This window comes from Felis catus, chromosome A1 (assembly GCF_018350175.1).
Source record: "Felis catus isolate Fca126 chromosome A1, F.catus_Fca126_mat1.0, whole genome shotgun sequence".
Lineage (NCBI taxonomy): Eukaryota > Metazoa > Chordata > Mammalia > Carnivora > Felidae > Felis > Felis catus.
Genome location: NC_058368.1, coordinates 16377600 through 16397745, shown reverse-complemented (window position 1 = coordinate 16397745; position 20146 = coordinate 16377600). Strand labels below are relative to the sequence as shown.

Here is a 20146-nt window from a genome sequence, read left to right as displayed (position 1 = left end):
ACAAACCATCAGATCATGACTCAAGCCAAAGTCAGATGCTCAACACACTGAGCCACCCAGGCTCCCCAGTCACATTTCTAATTCTAAGGATGAAATTGACTGGCAAGAACATATACAGCATATAGCAGAGAGGTGGTTTTTGGAAGTAGTTACATTCTTTTTTATAAATTCCTACGCCAGAAACTTGGAGGACTAAAGTTTGTGCATATATCTGATCTTAGAAACCAAAGTCAAATTATGATGAAGACTTAGGCTGCAATACTCATACTGATAGATTTTAACACTGACCTTAGAAAGAGTGAAATTATTTTACTCCAGATGTTTGAGTAAAAAATTTTAACAGATGTTTCTGCTATAAAATAGGTTTAAATTATTTAACAAAGGGTGTAAAATAAACATAATGCCTGAGATTTAATAAGCAATTATTGCACACATTCTATGTGCCAGCCAGTAACTGAGCTAGGGATTGGGGGTAGGAGTAGGTATAAAGGCATGGTTTCCATCCTCGAGCTCATCATTTCTAACATGGGACATACAAATATAAGAACATATTACTATAGTACGTGTTATATATTTAACATTACAATATGTTACCTGCAAAATGCTATGACAACATTGTAAGACATAATGTTTTCCTTGAGATAAACAGAAAAGGGTTTCAGGGAAGCCAAACTCTGGCTTATTCTCTTCCACATCAAAATGTACTTGTCCTTTTTCACATCTTATTCTTAAATTCTTCAGAAATTTATTTAATCAATCCCTAGAAATATACGAATGATTAATATAGTCTTATGCTGTCTGTCATAGGAGTATTTAGATTTTTAAAAATTTTTTTTAATGTTCATTTTATTTTTGAGACAGTGAGAGACAGAGCAGGGTCAGGGGAGGAGCAGAGAGAGAGGGGGACGCAGAATCCGAAGCAGGCTCCGGGCTCCGAGCTGACAGCACAGAGCCTGATGCGTGGCTTGAACTTGTCAACCACGAGATCATGACCTGAGCCGGGTCGAATGTCCAACCGACTGAGCCACCCAGGCACCCCAGGAGTATTTAGATTTAAAAAGAGTTTCTGGGCCCCAAGATAAAGTTCACACACAAAAGAAATTTGTTTTTAATAGTTTAATTTTAGGCAATTGCAGAAAGAATCATGGGTTTTAAGATGCCACAAAACTTGTAACAAGATATGGGGCCCTGCTCTAATATTTTAAGAGATCCATCTGTGCTGCCACCAAAATAATAGAAAACCACTCTAAGAACTTGACTTCCAAGTCCCCCCCCACACCCCTTAGAATCCTCCCACTGTTGGTTGACGCATTGTTAGGAATATGTTACCATCATTTCTTAGATACAAAGAGGAGCTTAACATTCATTTGGGATTTCCTATTAAAGCCGCGATTCACACCTTTCAGAAGGAGAGGGTAAACGGTGTAAGTTAAAATACGTTCCTTTCTATACATTACTGGTCTCAAAAAAACACAAATTTCTTTTTATGTCTCTATCTCTAAATTTGACTATTTTGATCCAAGTTGATGCACAGAAAGAGAATTCACAATTAATGGCATGACCCCAAGACATTCCTTTTTTCCTTAGCCATGTAGATCTTACAAACCTTTGGTAATGGGATATTTTTATGCTTTGGGAATTTATGACAAACTAAATAAATATTGTGAGTCATGTCTCTCTTTCCCACCATCATCCCACTCTCAATCCTGCCTCTTCTTCACCAAGCTAAGGCTTTGGGCAAGCACTAGCCTAATCAAACTCAATGCTATAAATGTATTCTTTATCTAGACTGCATTTCCAGAACAGGAAGGACATAATATTTTGGTCTGCATACTTATAGTTCAGTTTTATACATTTAGATTTTAGATGGAAATAAATAATATGTATCACTTATGAAGAAAAATATAAGAAAAAGGAAAAGTAAATTAAGAAGGTTGGGCAACATTAATAGAAGAGTTAAATGAGAAAATAGTGTCAAAAAGTAATTGATTTTGTTGTGAATTCATTTCAATTTGGTTAATACCCCTGACAGTTCATTAGTACAGACAAATAAGGACAAGAAGATATACACATTTCCATTAATTAAAAGGTGACATTGACGTATCGATGACAGTCACTCTGTATAACCAAGGCATGGGTTAGAATATCAATATCAATTACACTTCAAAAGGACCTTAGAAATCATTTAGCTCAACCATTTCCTTTCAGAGAGAACTTATTTACCTTGCCAGGTGTTTTAGGGTCCCTTGGTAACAGCTGGGGGGAAACCTGGATCTTTTGTTTCCCAAACCAGTGTGCTTTCAGTCACTCTCTTGCTTCCCTGAAAACTGTAATGATAATACAATGATACCTTCTATGTTGCGTATTCATCTTTCCATTTTCATTTTTCTCAACAGCTTTTGAATGCTGTCACTGTTTTCGGCTTCTAAGATTCCTGTATCTCAAAGTCCTTGTTTCCTAGCCTGGCTCACCTTCTGTTTGCATCTCAACTTGCTTATATTTAGGCCACATTGTTGAGACAGAAATCTGAAGCTCACCTGGTGGTAGAGCTTATACATTCTTTGAGGCATTTTCTCTAACCTTCCCAACTTGTGATTCACTTACCTACTCTTGTCACCCAGCAGCTGCCTGAATGTCACACTGGTGCTCATTCCCTTCACATGCCCAGGCAGAGCCTGAAAGCGAGCACTCTTCAGCATAGCTGCACTGGCCACTCTCCAGGAGCCCATCAGCGGTGATCTTATCTAGTAGTTATGGTGTCCAGGTAATAATGACAGAACTAGTGCTGAAAACTCATTAACTTCTTTTTTTTAACTTTGGACTTCCTCTTATGGGTGATTGGGAGTTCCAAATAAATTAACCTTTCATTTGGAATGCTCTTTGCAGGAAACATAAATGAAGCAGAAATAACTTTATTGAGCAAAACCTTTATTGGAGGAAGAAAACCCATTATTGAAAAATGGCTTGTCTCTGGGAAATTATGAAATCCTACCAAAGGGGGCAGCCTATTGAGGGGTCAATAAAATGTGAAACATGCTGTAGCTTTTGGTTTTTCGTATTACTACTTACCTAATTTTTAGCTTAACCCCATTTTATCAGCAAATACCCTTCTCCATATTAAAACACCAGTTCTTAGACTTTTGTGAGTGCTAAAATCATCAGGAATCTCTATTTGAATAAGCATTTCCTTGTAACTTTAATTAGAAACTCCTGTTAAAGAGGGGTGCCTGGGTGGCTCAGTCAGTTAAACTACTGACTTCAGCTCAGGCCATGATGTCACAGTTCGTGAGTTCAAGCCCCGCATCGGGCTCTGTGCTAACACCTCAGAGCCTGGAACCTGCTTTGGATTCTGTATCTTCCTCTCTCTCTGCCCTTCCCCCACTAGTGCTCTGTCTCTCTCTCTCTCTCTCTCTCTAGAGAATAAATAAACATTAAAACAGATTAAAAGAAGAAGAGGGAGGAGGAGGAGGGGGAGGAGGAGGAGGAGGAGGGGGAGGAGGAGGGGGAGGAGGAGGGGGAGGAGGAGGAGGAGGAGGAGGGGGAGGAGGAGGAGGAGGAGGAGGAGGAGGAGGGGGAGGAGGAGGGGGAGGAGGAGGAGGGGGAGGAGGAGGAGGAGGAGGAGGGGGAGGAGGAGAACGAGAAACTCCTGTTAGGGAAAGCATTGGTATCTAGCATAGCTTTTTAAACAAAAACAAAAGCAACTTTTGTCCTCATTGCTGAAGGGGTCCAGATCATTTAATTAAAGTAAAAAGATGTCACTGCCAAAGTGTTTAATTAATATGAAACATTTCAATGCCATAGACCAGGTTTCTAAAATGGAATGCTTACGTTAATAGGTCAAGATGCCAGACTAAGACATGTGAAGCCTTTTGACAGAATTATAAAGAGTGATTTTAACTTGCTTGGATTTATGTTTTCCACTTTCTGGTTTTCTCTTGAGCACAACATAGTGAGGAAAACATGAAACACCATGTCTGTTAGGGTCATTTAGCATCACTCAGCTCTAGGACCACAGACGGAATACTCATGCTTGACCAGTTGCCACAGAAATACACTCAGTTATGTCGCTGCCAAAGAATTAGAAACAGTGACTGGATTAGCAGCAGCTACATCACTGGAGGACAAATGCTAATAGTACATGCTTTTCAGACTGTATTTTTATCAGAAGGTATTGTCCCTTATTCTTCATGACTTTTAGTAGTCCTAACTACAAATCTTACAGATCAGATAGCATTCATCCATGAGTCTCTCTCAACCCCTAATTTACTGCTGTAAAATCTGCTGGTGGGGCCCGTTAATTAAGTTTTCTTTCCCAGGTCGGGATGTAGAGGAATGAATTGCTTGATATTCTTGGTACTTCAAGAGTAAAACTCTGAATATTTGGTTTCACAAGGTGACATTCAAGCATGTTATAATGTTTATTTTCATATGCATAGAAAGTGTGCTTATAGAGAATAATATGTAGCTCCCTCTGTAAGTGAGCCAAAATGTAATTTTTAAAAAGGGATCACATCTTAGAATGGCCCCTTGTCTTTTTACTCATTTTTAAAAGGAAAAGAGCACAGCATGCTGCATCCCCTAAGGGATTCACCAAGCAGAGCAAAGAATAAAAGGCATAATTCATGGGCTTGAAATCAGTGATAGACCAAAACCAGGGTGGAAATGAGAGAGAGCAGCACTGACAATTGACTGCAGGGAACCAGCTACACGAAATGAGCCTGACACTCCACATGGATGTGGAGAGAACTAGAGATAAAGAGCGAGAAAATGTCACAGTTGATTCCCCAGAGCCCTTTCTTTCACGACTGCAAAACCCTTCCTGCTCTAAGGCAACCTGACCTGACACGTCTATGGACATGAGGGGTGCCCTCACAGCAGCAGCGGTTTCTTTGGTCTTTTCCTTTATCATTAGTTCTGTGATCCACATCCTGCCTTTATCTTGTCCTAACAAATCAAGAGGAACCTGCAAACCGTGAGTTATGCTGATGTGGCGCACAGGTGTGCCTTGGGCACCCGCGTGGAAAGCCACCCTGCCAAGGTACATTCTGTAAGTGGCGCTAGATTCCTGACATAATTTGCAGAGAAAACCGCTAACTTAAAATGCACATCTTTCTCCAACATACTGCATTGTTTTTATGAACACAGATTGGTCAGTTCTGTTCTCCGTCATCTCCAGTGATCATTATAAGATGTGGTACCTTCTCCTGTGAGAGTAAATTCCTTTGAAACTCAGCTGATCTTTACCCAACAAAAACCTAGCAAACGTGCTAGTTATTACTGATGATAATTCTACTGTATAGTATTTAATAATACCACTAATTGCCCAAATTATCATTATGGTTATTGCAAAGAGTACATATATTATGGGTTGAATTGTGTACCCACCCACCCCCCCCTGCGAAAACAGATACGTTGAAGTCCTAAACTCCACTTCCTCAGAATGCGACTTTATTTGGAAATAGTGTCATTGCTGATGTAATTAGTCAGGTTAAGATGAGGTCATATTGCAGTAGAGTCCTTATAAGAACATGACCATGTGAAGACACAGAGACACAGGCAGAAAACACCTTGTGAAGACAGAGGCAGAGATTGGGATTATCCAGCTGCAAACAAACGAGCATCAAGGATTGATAGTCACCATGAAAAGCTGGGAAGAAGATACTTCCTTTCTTCTACCCTGCCTCAGAGGGAACATTTCCCTCTTGACTTGTGACTTCTTGCCTCCAGAATGGTGAGATCATCAATTTCTGTTGGCTTAAGCCACACAGATTGTGACACTTTGTATGGCAGCCCTAAGAAACTAATACAACATATACCATGCATTCTGTGGTTACTGATTTTCGTTCGAGTAAATATGGATCCAGTGTGTTAATGGTGCTGACCCTCAAGTTAAGATGTATTGGGAGAGGAAGGCAAAACTATAGAATACATAGCAGATGTGTTCAAATGTCTCTTAGTGTCTAGTTGATGGAGAGCAGAGTGTAGAGAATGAGTTCTAGCTGGGGATTCTAGAGCCAGCACCGCCAGAAGAACACCGTGGTATTTAGTCACTCTCTCGACTCTGTGGGCCTTGGTCTCCTTACTTATAAATGAGGCCATGAGACTAGACAAGCTCTTTGGTTCTAAGAAATAATACGTCTGTTCTTAATCCTATGTGTTAATTGTCAGGTATTGAAATTTATTTTTTCAAGTTTATTTTAAGAGAATGAGAGCGCATAAGCAGGGGGAGGGAAGAGAGAAAGGGAGAGAGGGAGAGAGGGAGAGAGAATCCCAAGCAGGCTCTACAATGTCAGCATGAAGTCCAATGCAGGGCTCAAACTCACAAACCATGAGATCATGAGATCAGGACCTAAGCCGAAACCAAAAGTCTGATGCTTAACCGACTGAGCCACCCAGGAGACCCCACTGGCATTTTTTAATAGCACCAACATCTCAGCAACTAGGCTAAAAATCTTTGTCATCATGCTCCCACCCCAGCTGCCAACCCCCTGGCTTCTGTTCCCTTTCAACATTCTCTATCTCCTTGTGATTCTTGCTGCCCCCTCCTTCCCATTCACACTGCGAACCATTTTAGCTCACACCCAGTTACTCTTCAGTTACATTCTGGTAATAGCATCCCCACTAATATCTACTGATTCTCTCCTACTCATCTTTCCTACTTCATATTGCTGCCAAGGGGGTGCCTGAGTGGCTCAGTCGGTTAGGCATCCAACTGTGGCTCAGGTCATGATCTCACAATTCGTGGGCTCAAGCCCCGAGTGGGGCTCCATGCTGACAGCTCAGAGCCTGGAGTCTGCTTCCGATTCTGTGTCTCCCTCTCTCTTCCCTTTGCCTGCTCACACTATCTCTCTCAAAAGTAATTAAATATCAAAAAAAAAAATGTAGAAAAACATACTGTTGCCAGGTAATTATCATAGAAGTTCAACTGTCTTCACATGTCACTCAAGTAGTCAAAAAGCCAGGTGCCTACCAACCACTGAATTCACCGTGCCTTCTAAGATGCTGCATAAAAAACCCTTGCTAACTCTCCAACATGATCTAATCCATATATTCCTATTATCAGAGCACACTGCTGCTGTCCTGGTGGAAGTTGCCTTCCCGTGTCTCTCACCCACCAGCACCAGCACTAGCATATTTGCTCACTGTATTCCAGTTTTCTGCACACCTGAATGTCTGTGCATCTGACTGTTAAAGTTCCATGATTCTTTCTCATCCAGTCTGAAATCCCCTTCCCTGTTTGAAGGCCGCTTTGCCCAATATTACTTGTTCCTTCCCTGTACTCAAATAACATTAAGACGCCACCCCCACCCCCATGTTGTTGCTTGTATTCTACCTTCATCTCTAGAGAATCTGGCATCCACCTAGTAGACAACAAGCCGTTTAAGGGCAAAAGGTGTGTTTTATTTATCTCTGGTTTCTGCAGCCTCTTCCACGTACCTGCAACCACTTAATAAATAGATCTTAAATTGGCCCTAGAAGCTAAGATTCATGAAATAGAAACCCACAAAGGAAAATTCATGGAAGTCACAGCAAAAATCCAATATTATGCAGAGATGTTCATAAAATTTTCAGAACATCAAAAAAGATGAATGACCACTGCTCCACACCTATTGGATTGCCTAAAAACTAGACCACCAACAACAGCAAATGCTAGTAAGGATGCGAAGCAACAGGAACTCTCATTCATTGCTGGTGGGAATGCAAAAGGGTAGGTTACTTTGGAAGATAGTTTGATGGTTTCTTACAAAACTAAACATATTCTTACCATACAATCCAGCAGTCTCACTCCTTGACAAAGGAGTGAAATGAGTGAAATAAGTGAAAACTTATTTCCAGGGGCACCTGGGTGGCTCAGTCAATTAAGCACCCACTTCAGCTCAGGTCATGATCCCATGTTCGTGGTTCAAGCCCCTCATCTGGCTCTGTGCTGACAGCTCAGAGCCTGGAGCCTGCTTCAGGTTCTGTGTCTCCCTCTCTCTCTACCCCTCCGCCACTCATTCTCCATCTCTCTCTCTCTCTCTCTCTAGCTCTCTCTCTCTGCCTACCAAAATCAAACATTAATTTTTTTTATTTAAAAAAAAAAAAAAGAAAATTTGGTATGTTCACACCAAATTTGCACAAGAATGTTTATAGCAACTTTATTCATAATTGCCCAAACTTGGAAGCAGCCAAGATTTCCCTCAGTAGATGAATGGATAAAGAAGCTATGGTATATCCAGACACTTGAATATTATTTATTCAGTAATAAAAGAAATGACCTATCAAGGCATGCAAGGACTTAGAGAAACCTTAAGTATTACCAAATGAAACAGCCAACCTGAAGAAGCTATATACAGTATGATTCTAACTATATTATATTCTGGAAGAAGCAAAATTATGGAGATAGTAAAAAGATTCATGGTTACAAAGCTGAAGTGGTGGGATCAGGGGAGGGAGGGATAAACAGTCAAAGAATAGAAGATTTTTAGGATAGTTAAAATACTCTGTATGAAATTATAATGATAGATATATGTCATTATACATTTGTCCAAACCTGTAAAATTTACAACACCAAGAGTAAACAGTAATGCAAACCACAGACTTTAGCTGATTATAATGTATCAGTGTAGATTAATCAATTATAACGTGCCAATTTTTCTGTGAAGCTTAAATTGCTCTTAAAAAAAGAGTCTTAATAAAACAAAAATTACTGCATACAGAACTTGTGTCACATCTATCCATATTTACTAAAACTATCTCCTCACCCTATTACTTAAATGCAAATTTCTTACTTTCAAACCTCTATTGCCTAGGTTAAAAGCATTCAACTCTTTACCTAAATAAAATGCTCCTCAAGCATGAAATGTCATGCAAATCACACAAAAAGAAACAATTACATCCTCTTTTACTTCCTCTGGGGTAATCCTGATATGTGTCAAATTATCCACAAGTTTTGTGAATCAAGAATATTTTTTAAAAACTGTGTTAAATCATGTTATTAATTTGAAAGGGGAAAAAATGGAAAAAGGATGGGAACTATTTAACATTAGTCAGTGATAGATGTCTTAAATCTCTTATCTAATTTAATCTTCAAAACCATCCAGTGAGTTTATCTTTACCTTAGAGAATAAAAATATGGGGATGGGAGAGGACCTCAGAGATAAGTTCCTTATTTAGGTTCAGTCACCTTTAAACCCAGTGTGATCCCTGAGTACATGTTCTTAAAGTGATACTCCACCAGCTGCCAGAAAGTAAGAAAGTAGAAACAGGGAGGCATAATAGTGATAGTCTACAATGTCTGTGGTGCTAGCCAGAAAAGGAGAGATTAAATAGACATGAGAGGGGTGCCTGTGTGGCTCAGTCAGTTAATCCAACTCTTGATTTCAGCTCAGGTCACAACCTCATGGTTCGTGAGTTCCAGCTCTGCATCCGACTCTGTGCTACCAGGACAGAGCCTGCTTGGGATTCTCTGTCTCTTCTCTCTCTGCCCCTCCCTACTCGTGCTCTCTCTCTCAAAAATAATTAAATAAACATTTTAAAGTAAATAAATAAATAGAAAGATAGACAGACAGACAGACAGACAGACAGACATGAGAGAGATCTGAGCTGCATTATGTAGTGGTCATCATTGGCGAATGTATTGCATTCATTTGTTTCGATATTCAGAAGATGTTTAGCTTCATCCATTCTTATTTTCCTAGGATACTGAAGTTCAACTGACTTGTATTACAACGTAGGTGTTGAAGAAAAGTGGAGCAGAAACAATTAACTGTTTTAACTTATACAGATATGGGCTATGGATATTGAATAGTTCCTAAAATTCATCATAGAAAACTTTTTCTATGTACTCTCTTTCTGCGAGACTATTTTGCTTTTTAAAAACCTTTTCCCTAAAAAAATAAATAAATAAACCTGGAATTAGTTTTTAAAGTGTAATCTTTGATCCCAGGGTCATGGAATCGAGTCTTGCATTAGGCTCTGCACTGAGCTTAAGATTCTCTCCTTCTGTCTGCCTCTCTTCCCCACATGTGCGGTGAGCTCGATCTCTCACAAAAAATAAATAAGTAAATAAATAAATGAAGTGTAATATTTGATCTTCTTATATTTGTATTAAAATTTTGAGATCTGTTTATGAATTAGGTTCTGTTGAAGGAAAGACAGTTTGTACTCTTTTGAATACTACGATGCATTGTGATCATTTTCTCTTATTACTCATAATTTTCTGATTCTGTCACTCTTTAATTTTTCATTAAGGAAATGTAAAGTTAAATCATGACTTCAGATTGCCATCTGCTGCCTACTTTTTATTGACTTTTTTGACCAAAACAGAATAGCAAAATACAATAGAAACTCAAAATAATCAAAACTGAGTTGACTAAATTCTATACTAAATTCAGAGTTTCTATCTACTAAAATCATGGAATGCAGATCTCCTGTACAATATCTATAGTGAGAGTGTTAAAGAACTTGGCGTATATCTTGCTTTAGTATTTGTGTCCACTTGAGGTAAGCTTAAGGAGATCTGGATGGCTCCTTTCCTTATAGAAGTCCTTTTTGTCTTGGATGTCAGCTAAACTATGTCTCAATGGTAGTCATATACCTCCATCTTGTGGCCCTGTCATAAAATTCCTTCTCATGCTGTTTTTTTTCCAAGATATCCTAATTTTGTAGTGAATTTCAAACTTCCCAGTCTTTAAGGAATACCATAATCATATTGAAAACTTGTTTAAGATTCATTTGAAAATGAATGGTATTTAAATAAATTAGTGGCTTTTAAGAAGTTAAACATTGTCTCAACTGCTCCTAAAAGTCACTAATAATCATGAAAAACAAATCTATTCTCCTGGCCAGGGAAAATGCCATTTCCTCCTATTCCCCTAAAGAGAAAAAAAAGTTTCTTTTGCATTGTTTGATTTTTTTCCTAATATCGTTTCACAGTGATGTATTCCTAACTCTTTATAAAATTCTATTTTATCAGCCTATGATTAAGTATTTAGTAAGGAACAAGATAAAAAGATTTGTTTAAACCCTAGATATGTTATGTCTTTGCTTTCTTACAATCTACCAAATTCATTCCTTTATTACACGAATATTTTTATTTTAGATAAGTTTGTTCGGTTTCCTTAATAATAAATGTTGATTATTCAACATGCATAAAATACAATTTTGATAGCTTTTTTCTGGTATCTTTAAAATATTTGTGAAATCTGCAAATATGCAATTAGTGTCATTTATTATTTTATTCAATTTATAATGGACTTTTTTTTTTTTTAGTCATTGGGCATCATCTCTCTCCATTCTGCACTCCAGCACCACTGCTCTGTGCTAAACCCAGTTGCATCCCCAAACCATTCTGATATTGTTATAATGATAGCCGGGACTCATATTTACTTTTTAAAATGATGAATTTATGAACCCTATGTTTGAACAGAATCTTCCACTTTTTCTTAAATCTAACTATCTAATTAAAGCAGCAGTCCCTTCTTAATGTACATTTGATTGAAATTAGTGTTGGGGGTGTAGTGGTCTGACATTGTTTCTGATTACATGTTGCATGTAATGGCTAAATTCTCAGACTTGCTATGTTGATATTTATGAAGACCTCCATATATTATTATAATGTAAGCTTTTTATTCTATTGAATTTTTATTTTTATTTGATATTTATTTTGTATTTGATATGTCTCATCTGTATCTCTTGGAATTATTGCAAGTGATCTGGGGTAGTATCAGCTATGATTATCTAATTTTCTATCACCTTCTGTTAAAAGAACATTCCCGGGGTGCCTGGGTGGCTCAGTTGGTTAAGCATCTGACTTCGGCTCAGGTCATGATCTCACGGTTCATGGGTTCCAGCCCATGTTGGGCTCTGTGCTGACAGTTCAGAGCCTGGATCCTGCTTTAGATTCTGTGTCTCCAGCTCTCTCTGCCTCCCCACCCCCTCAAAAATAAATAAGTAAACATTTAAAATATTTAAAAGAACAACCTTCCCATCATTGTTGACTTGGTCTATATGTTAACTGACATAGGGATTATAACCTTGCACTTTGTTGTTTTGTGTCATTCATTCTTTTTGATTCATGTGAAGCACTCTCTAGCTATTGTTCATTGTCTAGTAAAATGTTCATTCTGGAGAAGTGAGGAAAAATATATTCTCGATTAAAAGAACAATGAATTGGGTGCCTGGGTGGCTCAGTCGGTTAAGCGACCGACTCTTCATCTTGGCTCAGGTCACGATCTCATGGTTCATGAGATCGAGCCCCGTGTCAGACTTTGCGCTGACAGTGCGGGGCTTGGGATTCTCTCTTCCTCACTCTCTGCCCCTCCCCTGCTCTCTCTCTTTCTCTCAAAACAAATAAATTAATTTTTTTAAAAAGGAACAATCAATTATTTTCCAAAATGGTAATATATCACACTAACTGAAAAGTAAAGGCCTTTTTCCTTTTCAGAGGCGAGCTGCTGATAATTTGAGAAGACATCACCAGTATCAAGTAAGTTATTCTATTCTATCTTGAAATTTGCATTAAAATGAAGTACAGTCCCATCTTTAGAATGGACTCAAGAGAGAATTCCTATTTATGCACTGAATGTCAGTTCTGTTGTTTCGACATGCCTCAGGAGGTTATGCGGAACCTGGTGAAGAGGTATGTGGCCGCAATGATCAGAGATGCCAAAACTGAAGAAGGTCTGACTGAAGAGAACTTTAAGGTAACCGTTTGTATCCTCATCACCAGGGGGCAGGTTCTGCAGAGCAGGGAACCAGATGCAGCACATTTATAATCAGAACTGGCAACTTGGCCAAGAGTTTCAGCAAGCCTGTGTGCCTTCTTACTCTTAAATTCAAGCTTCTTTTTTTTTAAGCAGTGAAATCTCCTTTCAAAATACATTATTCTAAAGCACATTAAATCTGGGGCACCTAGATGGCTCAGTTGGTTAAGCAGCTGACTTCAGCTCAGGTCATGATCTTGCGGTCTATAGGTTCGAGCCCTGCCTTTGGGCTCTGTGCTGACAGCTCGGAGCCTGGAGCCTGCTTCAGATTCTGTGTCTCCCTCGCTCTCTGCCCCTCCCCTGCTCGCACTATGTGTCTCCCTCTCTCAAAACTAAATAAGCATTAAAAAAAATTTAAAGCACATTAAATCTGAAATGTGGAGGGGACTTGGAGACAGAGAAAATCCTAGTGCCTTGTGGCATTTTAACTTGCTGATCCTAGCAACATTCGAATGAGTGAGCTTTAGTTTTTGAAATTCCAGTCTGATTTCTAAGCCTGAAACATGTGGTAACCAACATGTTAAAAACAACAACAAAAACCTTCTCTGTCCTATGCACAGCTTTGGTAGCAGGAAATTGAAGGTTTGTGCTTAATTGTAACTTACAAACTTAGTCTTTCTCCCTGAGGTTTTTTTGTGTTTTTTATTCCATCAGAGGAGATAGGTGGAATACATGAAATATATATGCTCAAGTCACAGGTATAAAATGTTTTTGTTATTCTGCCTGAGTTCTTAGAGGTTTTGAAAGAATGAGTGAAGTCAATAGGGTCTTATAGGCAAAAACAAATAAAAAAACCCTGAAGAAGATCCTTTAACCGAGAATGGCAGGTTTGACAAGAGAATAAAGATGAACAGCGGGCTAGGTAAGAAGACAGATGAATTGTAAAACGCAAAGCACAGATTGAAAGGATCCCAAATGTTCTTCACAGTCACAACATCCACACTTTGTAGTTAAATGATTCCTGGTGCTTTAGGAGATAGGTTGGAGGCACGAAGCCACCAGGAAGGCCACCATCAGGTTAGGACTGAGAACTCAGTTATCCAAAAAGAGTAGGACTGAGAATTCAGTGTCCAAAAAGATAAGAGTAGAGGATACATCTGAGAAATGCTGTCTGATCTGAAGCAATTCTCAAGATTTAGTAGCTGTCCCAGGTGTTGAGGTAAATGCAACCCCAAGGTAGTAAACAATTGAAGGTAACTGCCAACTCTTGGAACAGTAGAAACCACTTTAATTATTTTGTTTTAGATATCCCTTTGGATAGAAAGATATGCTAACATGAGAACCCTTTTAAAAATGCATCCCTGGGGGCGCCTGGGTGGCGCAGTCGGTTAAGCGTCCGACTTCAGCCAGGTCACAATCTCGCGGTCCGTGAGTTCGAGCCCCGCGTCAGGCTCTGGGCTGATGGCTCGGAGCCTGGAGCCTGTTTCCGATTCTGTGTCTCCCTCTCTCTCTGCCCCTCGCCCGTTCATGCTCTGTCTCTCTCTATCCCAAAAATAAATTAAAAAAAAAAGTTGAAAAAAAAAATTAAAAAAAAAATGCATCTCTGAGAGAATGAGAGGTGACCTGAAAGCAGGTGAATATTTTAGAAAGGAAGCATTTGAAACTATAGTCCCACAAATCCGATATACTCTTGTTTCCTTTTGCATCAACCCCAGGAGGTCTCCTTGTTACTACATAACTGCCAACAGGGAAATTAGCAGGCATCAAAATGACTCCAGTGCCAGGGACAGAACAGGCAGTTCTCAACAGAACCACAGCAAAAATGGAATCCTGGCTCTTAAAAACGAGTAGGAGTGCCTGGATAGCTCAGTTGGTTAGGCCTTGGACTCTTGATTTCAGCTCAGGTGGTGATCTCACAGGGTTCATGGAATTGAGCCCCTTGCTGGGCTCTGCTCTGACACCACGGAGCTTGCTTGGGATTGGCACTCTCCCTCTCTCTCTCTGTCCCTTCCCTGCTCATTCTTTCTCTCTCTCTCTCAAAAATAAATAGGTAAACTTTAAAAAAAAATGAGTGAAAACACATCAGAGCTATATATGAAATGTGCTCACCATGAGCCCTCATGTTTGTTTAAGTCACAAACTAAATTTCTTCATTTCACATTTCACTTAGGAACTAAAGCAAGACATTTCTAGTTTCCGCTTTGAAGTCCTGGGGTTACTAAGAGGAAGCAAGCTCTCTACCGTCCAGTCGGCTCAGGCCACAAAGGAGTCCTCCAACTCTGCCGACTCGGATGAAAAGAGTGACAACGAAGGCAGTAGCAAAGACAAGAAAAAGAACTTCAGCCTTTTCGATTTAACCACCCTGATTCACCCGCGATCGGCAGCGATTGCCTCCGAAAGACACAACATCAGCAATGGCTCCGCCCTAGTGGTGCAAGAGCCCCCAAGAGAGAAGCAGAGAAAAGTGAACTTTGTGACCGACATCAAAAACTTCGGGTTATTTCACAGACGGTCAAAACAAAACGCTGCTGAGCAAAATGCAAACCAAATCTTCTCTGTTTCAGAAGAAGTTGCTCGTCAGCAGGCCGAAAGACCACTGGAGAGGAATATTCAACTGGAATCCCGAGGGTTAGCTTCGCGGGGTGACTTGAACATCCCTGGTCTCAGTGAACAGTGTATCTTAGTAGACCATCGAGAAAGGAACACGGACACCCTGGGTTTACAGGTGGGCAAGAGAGTGTGTTCCTTCAAGTCGGAGAAGGTGGTGGTGGAGGACACTGTTCCAATAATACCAAAGGAGAAGCACGCAAAGGAAGAGGACTCCAGTATAGACTATGATGGAAACCTCACGGACACAGCCACCCACGAAGATTATGTGACCACAAGATTGTGATACTTGAAGGAGGGAGCGTTGATCATACATATACATATTTTCCATAGTGCCCTGGGTAGGGGGAGATGTTTAAAGTAAATTAGCAAATGCTAACTTCCACCTCATAGCATTTATCAACTGTCGCATATTAACGTGTAACCTGTTTAAATAAGGCAAAGGCTATCAAAAACCCTGGTTTCATAGCCAGCTTTTGCTTTCACAATTTGTTTTACCTTTTTTGTTTGTTTGTTTGTTTTTTGGTTAATAAATAAACGCACCTTGTATTCTTGTACTATTGCAATAATCCACAGGAAATTTTTAGCTCTCTTTTTCAACTAAAACAAATGCAACTTATTTCATGTGGTAGTTGACTCCTATAGTAGGTATTTTTATACGCAGAAAAACAATGCAGCTGAAATATTAGAGCTTTTCATAATTTGGGGGGATCTCTAGAGATGGTTACACATCAAGGACTTTTTGGGCAGCCCTACAATTTGGCTTTAAAACACAAATATTACCAAATTATTTCTGAACATGTAAATACAGCACAGATTAAAGCAAGCAAGCCTTCTTTTCATGGAGTCGTGATCAAACCCCCTCCTAAAATGAAAAGCAGGTGTACTTTGGACTTCTAGGATGCCCACTTTTTCATTTCAGTAAGTAAAATAAATGTTTGTCTTAATAAATATTGGTGATTGATGATTTTTAATGAGACTTTGTCATGAAGAAAGTTTTATTTCAGGTTTTTTTAAATGACCTTTTTCAGGTTCAGTTGCTAGTCAGTATAAATATGAGGCTTTATGAATAATAGAATTTCAAAATGTGGCAAAAGTTCTCAGTACTAGAAAAGAATAACAATAAATTAGAGTAGGTAATGCTCCTTAAACAAAGCAAGATGTTACATTCTCATAGGATCCATAAATTCATTCTAAACTCTAAGCAAAGTTAAATTCTATTTCAATCAGTGCAATATTATTGCCAATTCAAGAAAAATACGAAACCTAATGGTTTCCTCTTCTTTCCTCCAGTAACTGGTACATATTTCTTTAAAATTAAGATTTCCAAAAATCATTATTAATTTTAGCAGTAGATATAGATATTAAGTTTTCCCCATAGGAACAACATTCTTAATTACTTGTTTCTTCTGTTGTTTTCAAAGTAATTTATCTTATATTCATTCACTGAACCACTAAAAAGAAAATGTTTTCACCTGATATGAAAAGGCACTGGCAACTTCATAAAGTTTAAATTATGTAACTTGTGACTATATAAGCCACCATAGGAATAGAAGTTCCTTCACCACATGCAGTAAGCATTTATTTCAAATCAATAGAAAAACGATGAGTTCATTTTATTTCAGAAATTACCTCCACAGACTAGACAAATGGTACATAATTTAACATTGACCCAAAACTGCATACTATTACAAAACCCAGTGTCTGGGGGCGGCTGGGTGGCTAAGTCGGTTAAGCGTCCGACTTCGGCTCAGGTCATAATCTCGCAGTTTGTGAGTTCCAGCCCCGTGTCAGGCTCTGTGCTGACAGCTCGGAGCCTGGCACCTGTTTCAGATTCTGTGTCTCCTCCTCTCTCTGCCCCTCCCCTCTGTTCATGCTCTGTCTCTCTGTTTCTCAGTAATAAATAAACATGAAAAAAATTTTGAAAAAACACCCCAGTTTCTGATTACCATACATCAAAAATAAGGAATAACAGCAATAACAATGCCAGCCACCGTTCTATATGCAACACGTGTATTTACACATATGTACTACTTACAACAATGGTGTGAAGTAGCTACTGTTCTTAGCCCACTTTATATTTGAAGAAACTGAGACAAGCACTAACGAAGGTTCATAGTTAGTGATGGAGCTATGACGGGTCCTTCAGGGCCAAGCCTTTAACCACTACATGTACTGCCTCTCCGAACATAAACAGACCAAGCAAAAAATGTGCACCTATCGGGTTTACTATTGATTGCTGCTTCTGAAATGGTGCATTTTGAGAGAGAATGAGTGTGGAGTTTACTCCATAAATGTGCTCCTCTCGTAAAGTAAGAGGAATGCATATAATTAAAGATATATTGGATTCATTAGACTCAATTATATTATAGAAGTTAGTAAGTTTAAAAAAACATATTAGGTATGGGACATCAGAATTCAACCTGGAATATTAGATTTTAGTTTCCAAATAAGCCACAACCCGGAGGCACTGAGTTTACTGCTCTTTCCCGAATCTGGTTTTGTCCGAGAGATATAGGAATGGGCCTGGTAGGTTTGGAGAAGCACAAAAAGGCTAATGAATGTTCTCATTGCCTCAAGCACATTCATTTATGTTAGAATGAGTGTGTTAGAACTCACAATAAGCCCTGGGGATAGTGAAACACCCAAACTGTTCTAAGTCAGACAGACATATATTCTGTAGAGAAACATAGACCTGTTCTCAGTATTTGGAGTGTGTTCCAATGATTCTGTTCTGCTTCTGTTGTTAATGTTGTTTCTTCCAAAGTAAAAATCGTATACATCACCATTATACATACTTTACCAGAATTTAATTTCAAATGTCCTCTGTTTCTTCAAATGACACCAACAACAATAAAAACAAAACGAAGCAAAATTTTCCCAGGAGTTTATTTATATCAAGGGTTAGGGTGCTGATGTTTTAAAGGTAAACATGGTGACAACAGAGGGACTTACTTGGAGCCAGTAACACCACACTTTGCAGTGTTCCAAAAATGATGGTTTTTAACAACCCTCTGTCAGATGTCACTGACAGATGATGCATCTATGAGTTTAAACAAAATATTGAATACTGTTAGTACAATATGTCCTAGAAGTGAGCATTATTCTGAATATGCAGTGATGTTAGGTAGCATTCATGAAGATGAACAGTAGGGAAAGAATGAGAAAACATAAAACAGCAGGATTTCAAATAGAAGGATATTTTTTGAAGTCTCTAAATGAGTAATTTGGGGTTTTCTTTTCATTTCCATTCATATTTCTATGAACATAAACTCCTAAACACAAAAGAGAGGTTTCATATCATACCTTGTATAAATAATGTTTCTTATGTTTTGTGTCCTGTTGACCTTGCTATTAGTTGCTTACCTTCACTTATTTATTCATAGCCAGGGTTAAGTGGAAGAGTGTCTAGAAAATTCAGTTAACTCTAATAGAACTAGGTTATACTCACAGCACTTCACTTATCATGTATTTTGGAAAACCCATTTCCAAGAAAAAAATGCTATGAAGATGGACCTCTTTATTTGTGATAGATGTTTTCCTGAAAATATCTGTGTTAATAATTCTGTATTAACTGCAGTAGGGAACTGGTTACGTAAAAAAAGAAAACATGGCAGTGAAATATTTTGTAAAATGATGAATTATTTTTCAAAGTGATAATCATGCTCTAAAATGTAACTGTTTCATAAGTTGGATATTTGTATATCAAATTTTCTTAAATTAGATATTTTATTTATTGGCTGGCAATTAAACTACTGCAAAAGCATACCCACTTTCTTGCCTTGACCTAGATAGCAACTTTAGTGATACGGACATACCTTAGTAATCGAACACACAAATCCTAACAAATACCTTGGGTAACAAATAGGGTATAAAGAAAGAAACTTGCCATATTATTCTCCAAGAAGCAGTCAATTTTTCAGCCAGTGTAGAAGGAATATGGGTAACCAGTGATATAAAGATGCACTCTTCTAATATTCAATAATCCTTACTAATTCTGGGATTTAGTTGAGCGAATGATTGTCCAGTTCCATGACTTTTGCCCATTCTTAGTTTTTGTACATGTGTTTGCAGAAACAATTTATACAGTTCAGACTGTATCCCTAAAAATCAACTGAGCAAAAACCATCCGTGTGTCTCTGTCAATAGGTTTACAATGACTCAAATTTTTAAAAAGCCAAATTTATGAATATATTTCACCATTTTGAAAATTATTTCTTCTGTTTAACTTATTACATTTTTTTCCTTGCCTTATATTTTCCAAAGTTCAGACCTCCCAGTAATTTACATTTAAAAGTTAATCTCTGGAAGTCTCTTTAAATTCAACTTCAAATATATTACCTTAATTACTTCACAATAAATTACAGTGAACTTTGTTTATATAGTGTTATCGCATGACTTCTTAAAAAATGGAACATTATTAAATAAGTTCTCCATAAGTCACCGGAAAAACAAAGGTTAAGGGCACTTAAGGGTTTATGGCAGTTAGATTCACCCTGCTATTAAGTGGTCGAGTTGGAGCTTAAAGAAAAACTCTTCATGTAGATATTCAGATGAGATATCAGGTTCTAAATGTTTTGGGTAATGAATTTTTATTTTTGTGGAATTTTTTCTTCTTTGCCCTCTCCTTCAGTAGAAAATTTTTGTAGTTGTTCAAACTTTCCACAGCCAAAATTTGGAATATGTTACTCTTTTCTCCCAACAAAATTGTGTTTACGGGTTAAAAAAAAAAATACTGGTTTCTTACCATTTTCTAAAAAATACACTTTGTCATTTTCACTTCTACTGTAGATTTTGTGATAATGCTATATATACATTAGCAACAATAAAAATGTATAAAATAAAATTAAACC

The 20146-nt window shown here is 38.3% G+C and overlaps 1 protein-coding gene across 6 annotated transcripts in view; it reads left to right on the top strand.

The window, feature by feature from the left end:
• Positions 1 to 15850, top strand: part of TRPC4 (transient receptor potential cation channel subfamily C member 4) — a 201077-nt gene extending 185227 nt beyond the window's left edge. For all 6 annotated transcript variants that reach the window (XM_011284874.4, XM_019825579.3, XM_019825540.3 and 3 more), the window contains 3 exons: positions 12428 to 12469; positions 12597 to 12686; positions 14857 to 15850. In XM_011284874.4, the coding sequence (XP_011283176.1) occupies positions 12428 to 12469; positions 12597 to 12686; positions 14857 to 15579 (855 nt within the window). In that variant the 3' untranslated portion in view covers positions 15580 to 15850. The remainder of the gene's footprint in view (positions 1 to 12427; positions 12470 to 12596; positions 12687 to 14856) is intronic.
• Positions 15851 to 20146: the final 4296 nt, after the last annotated feature.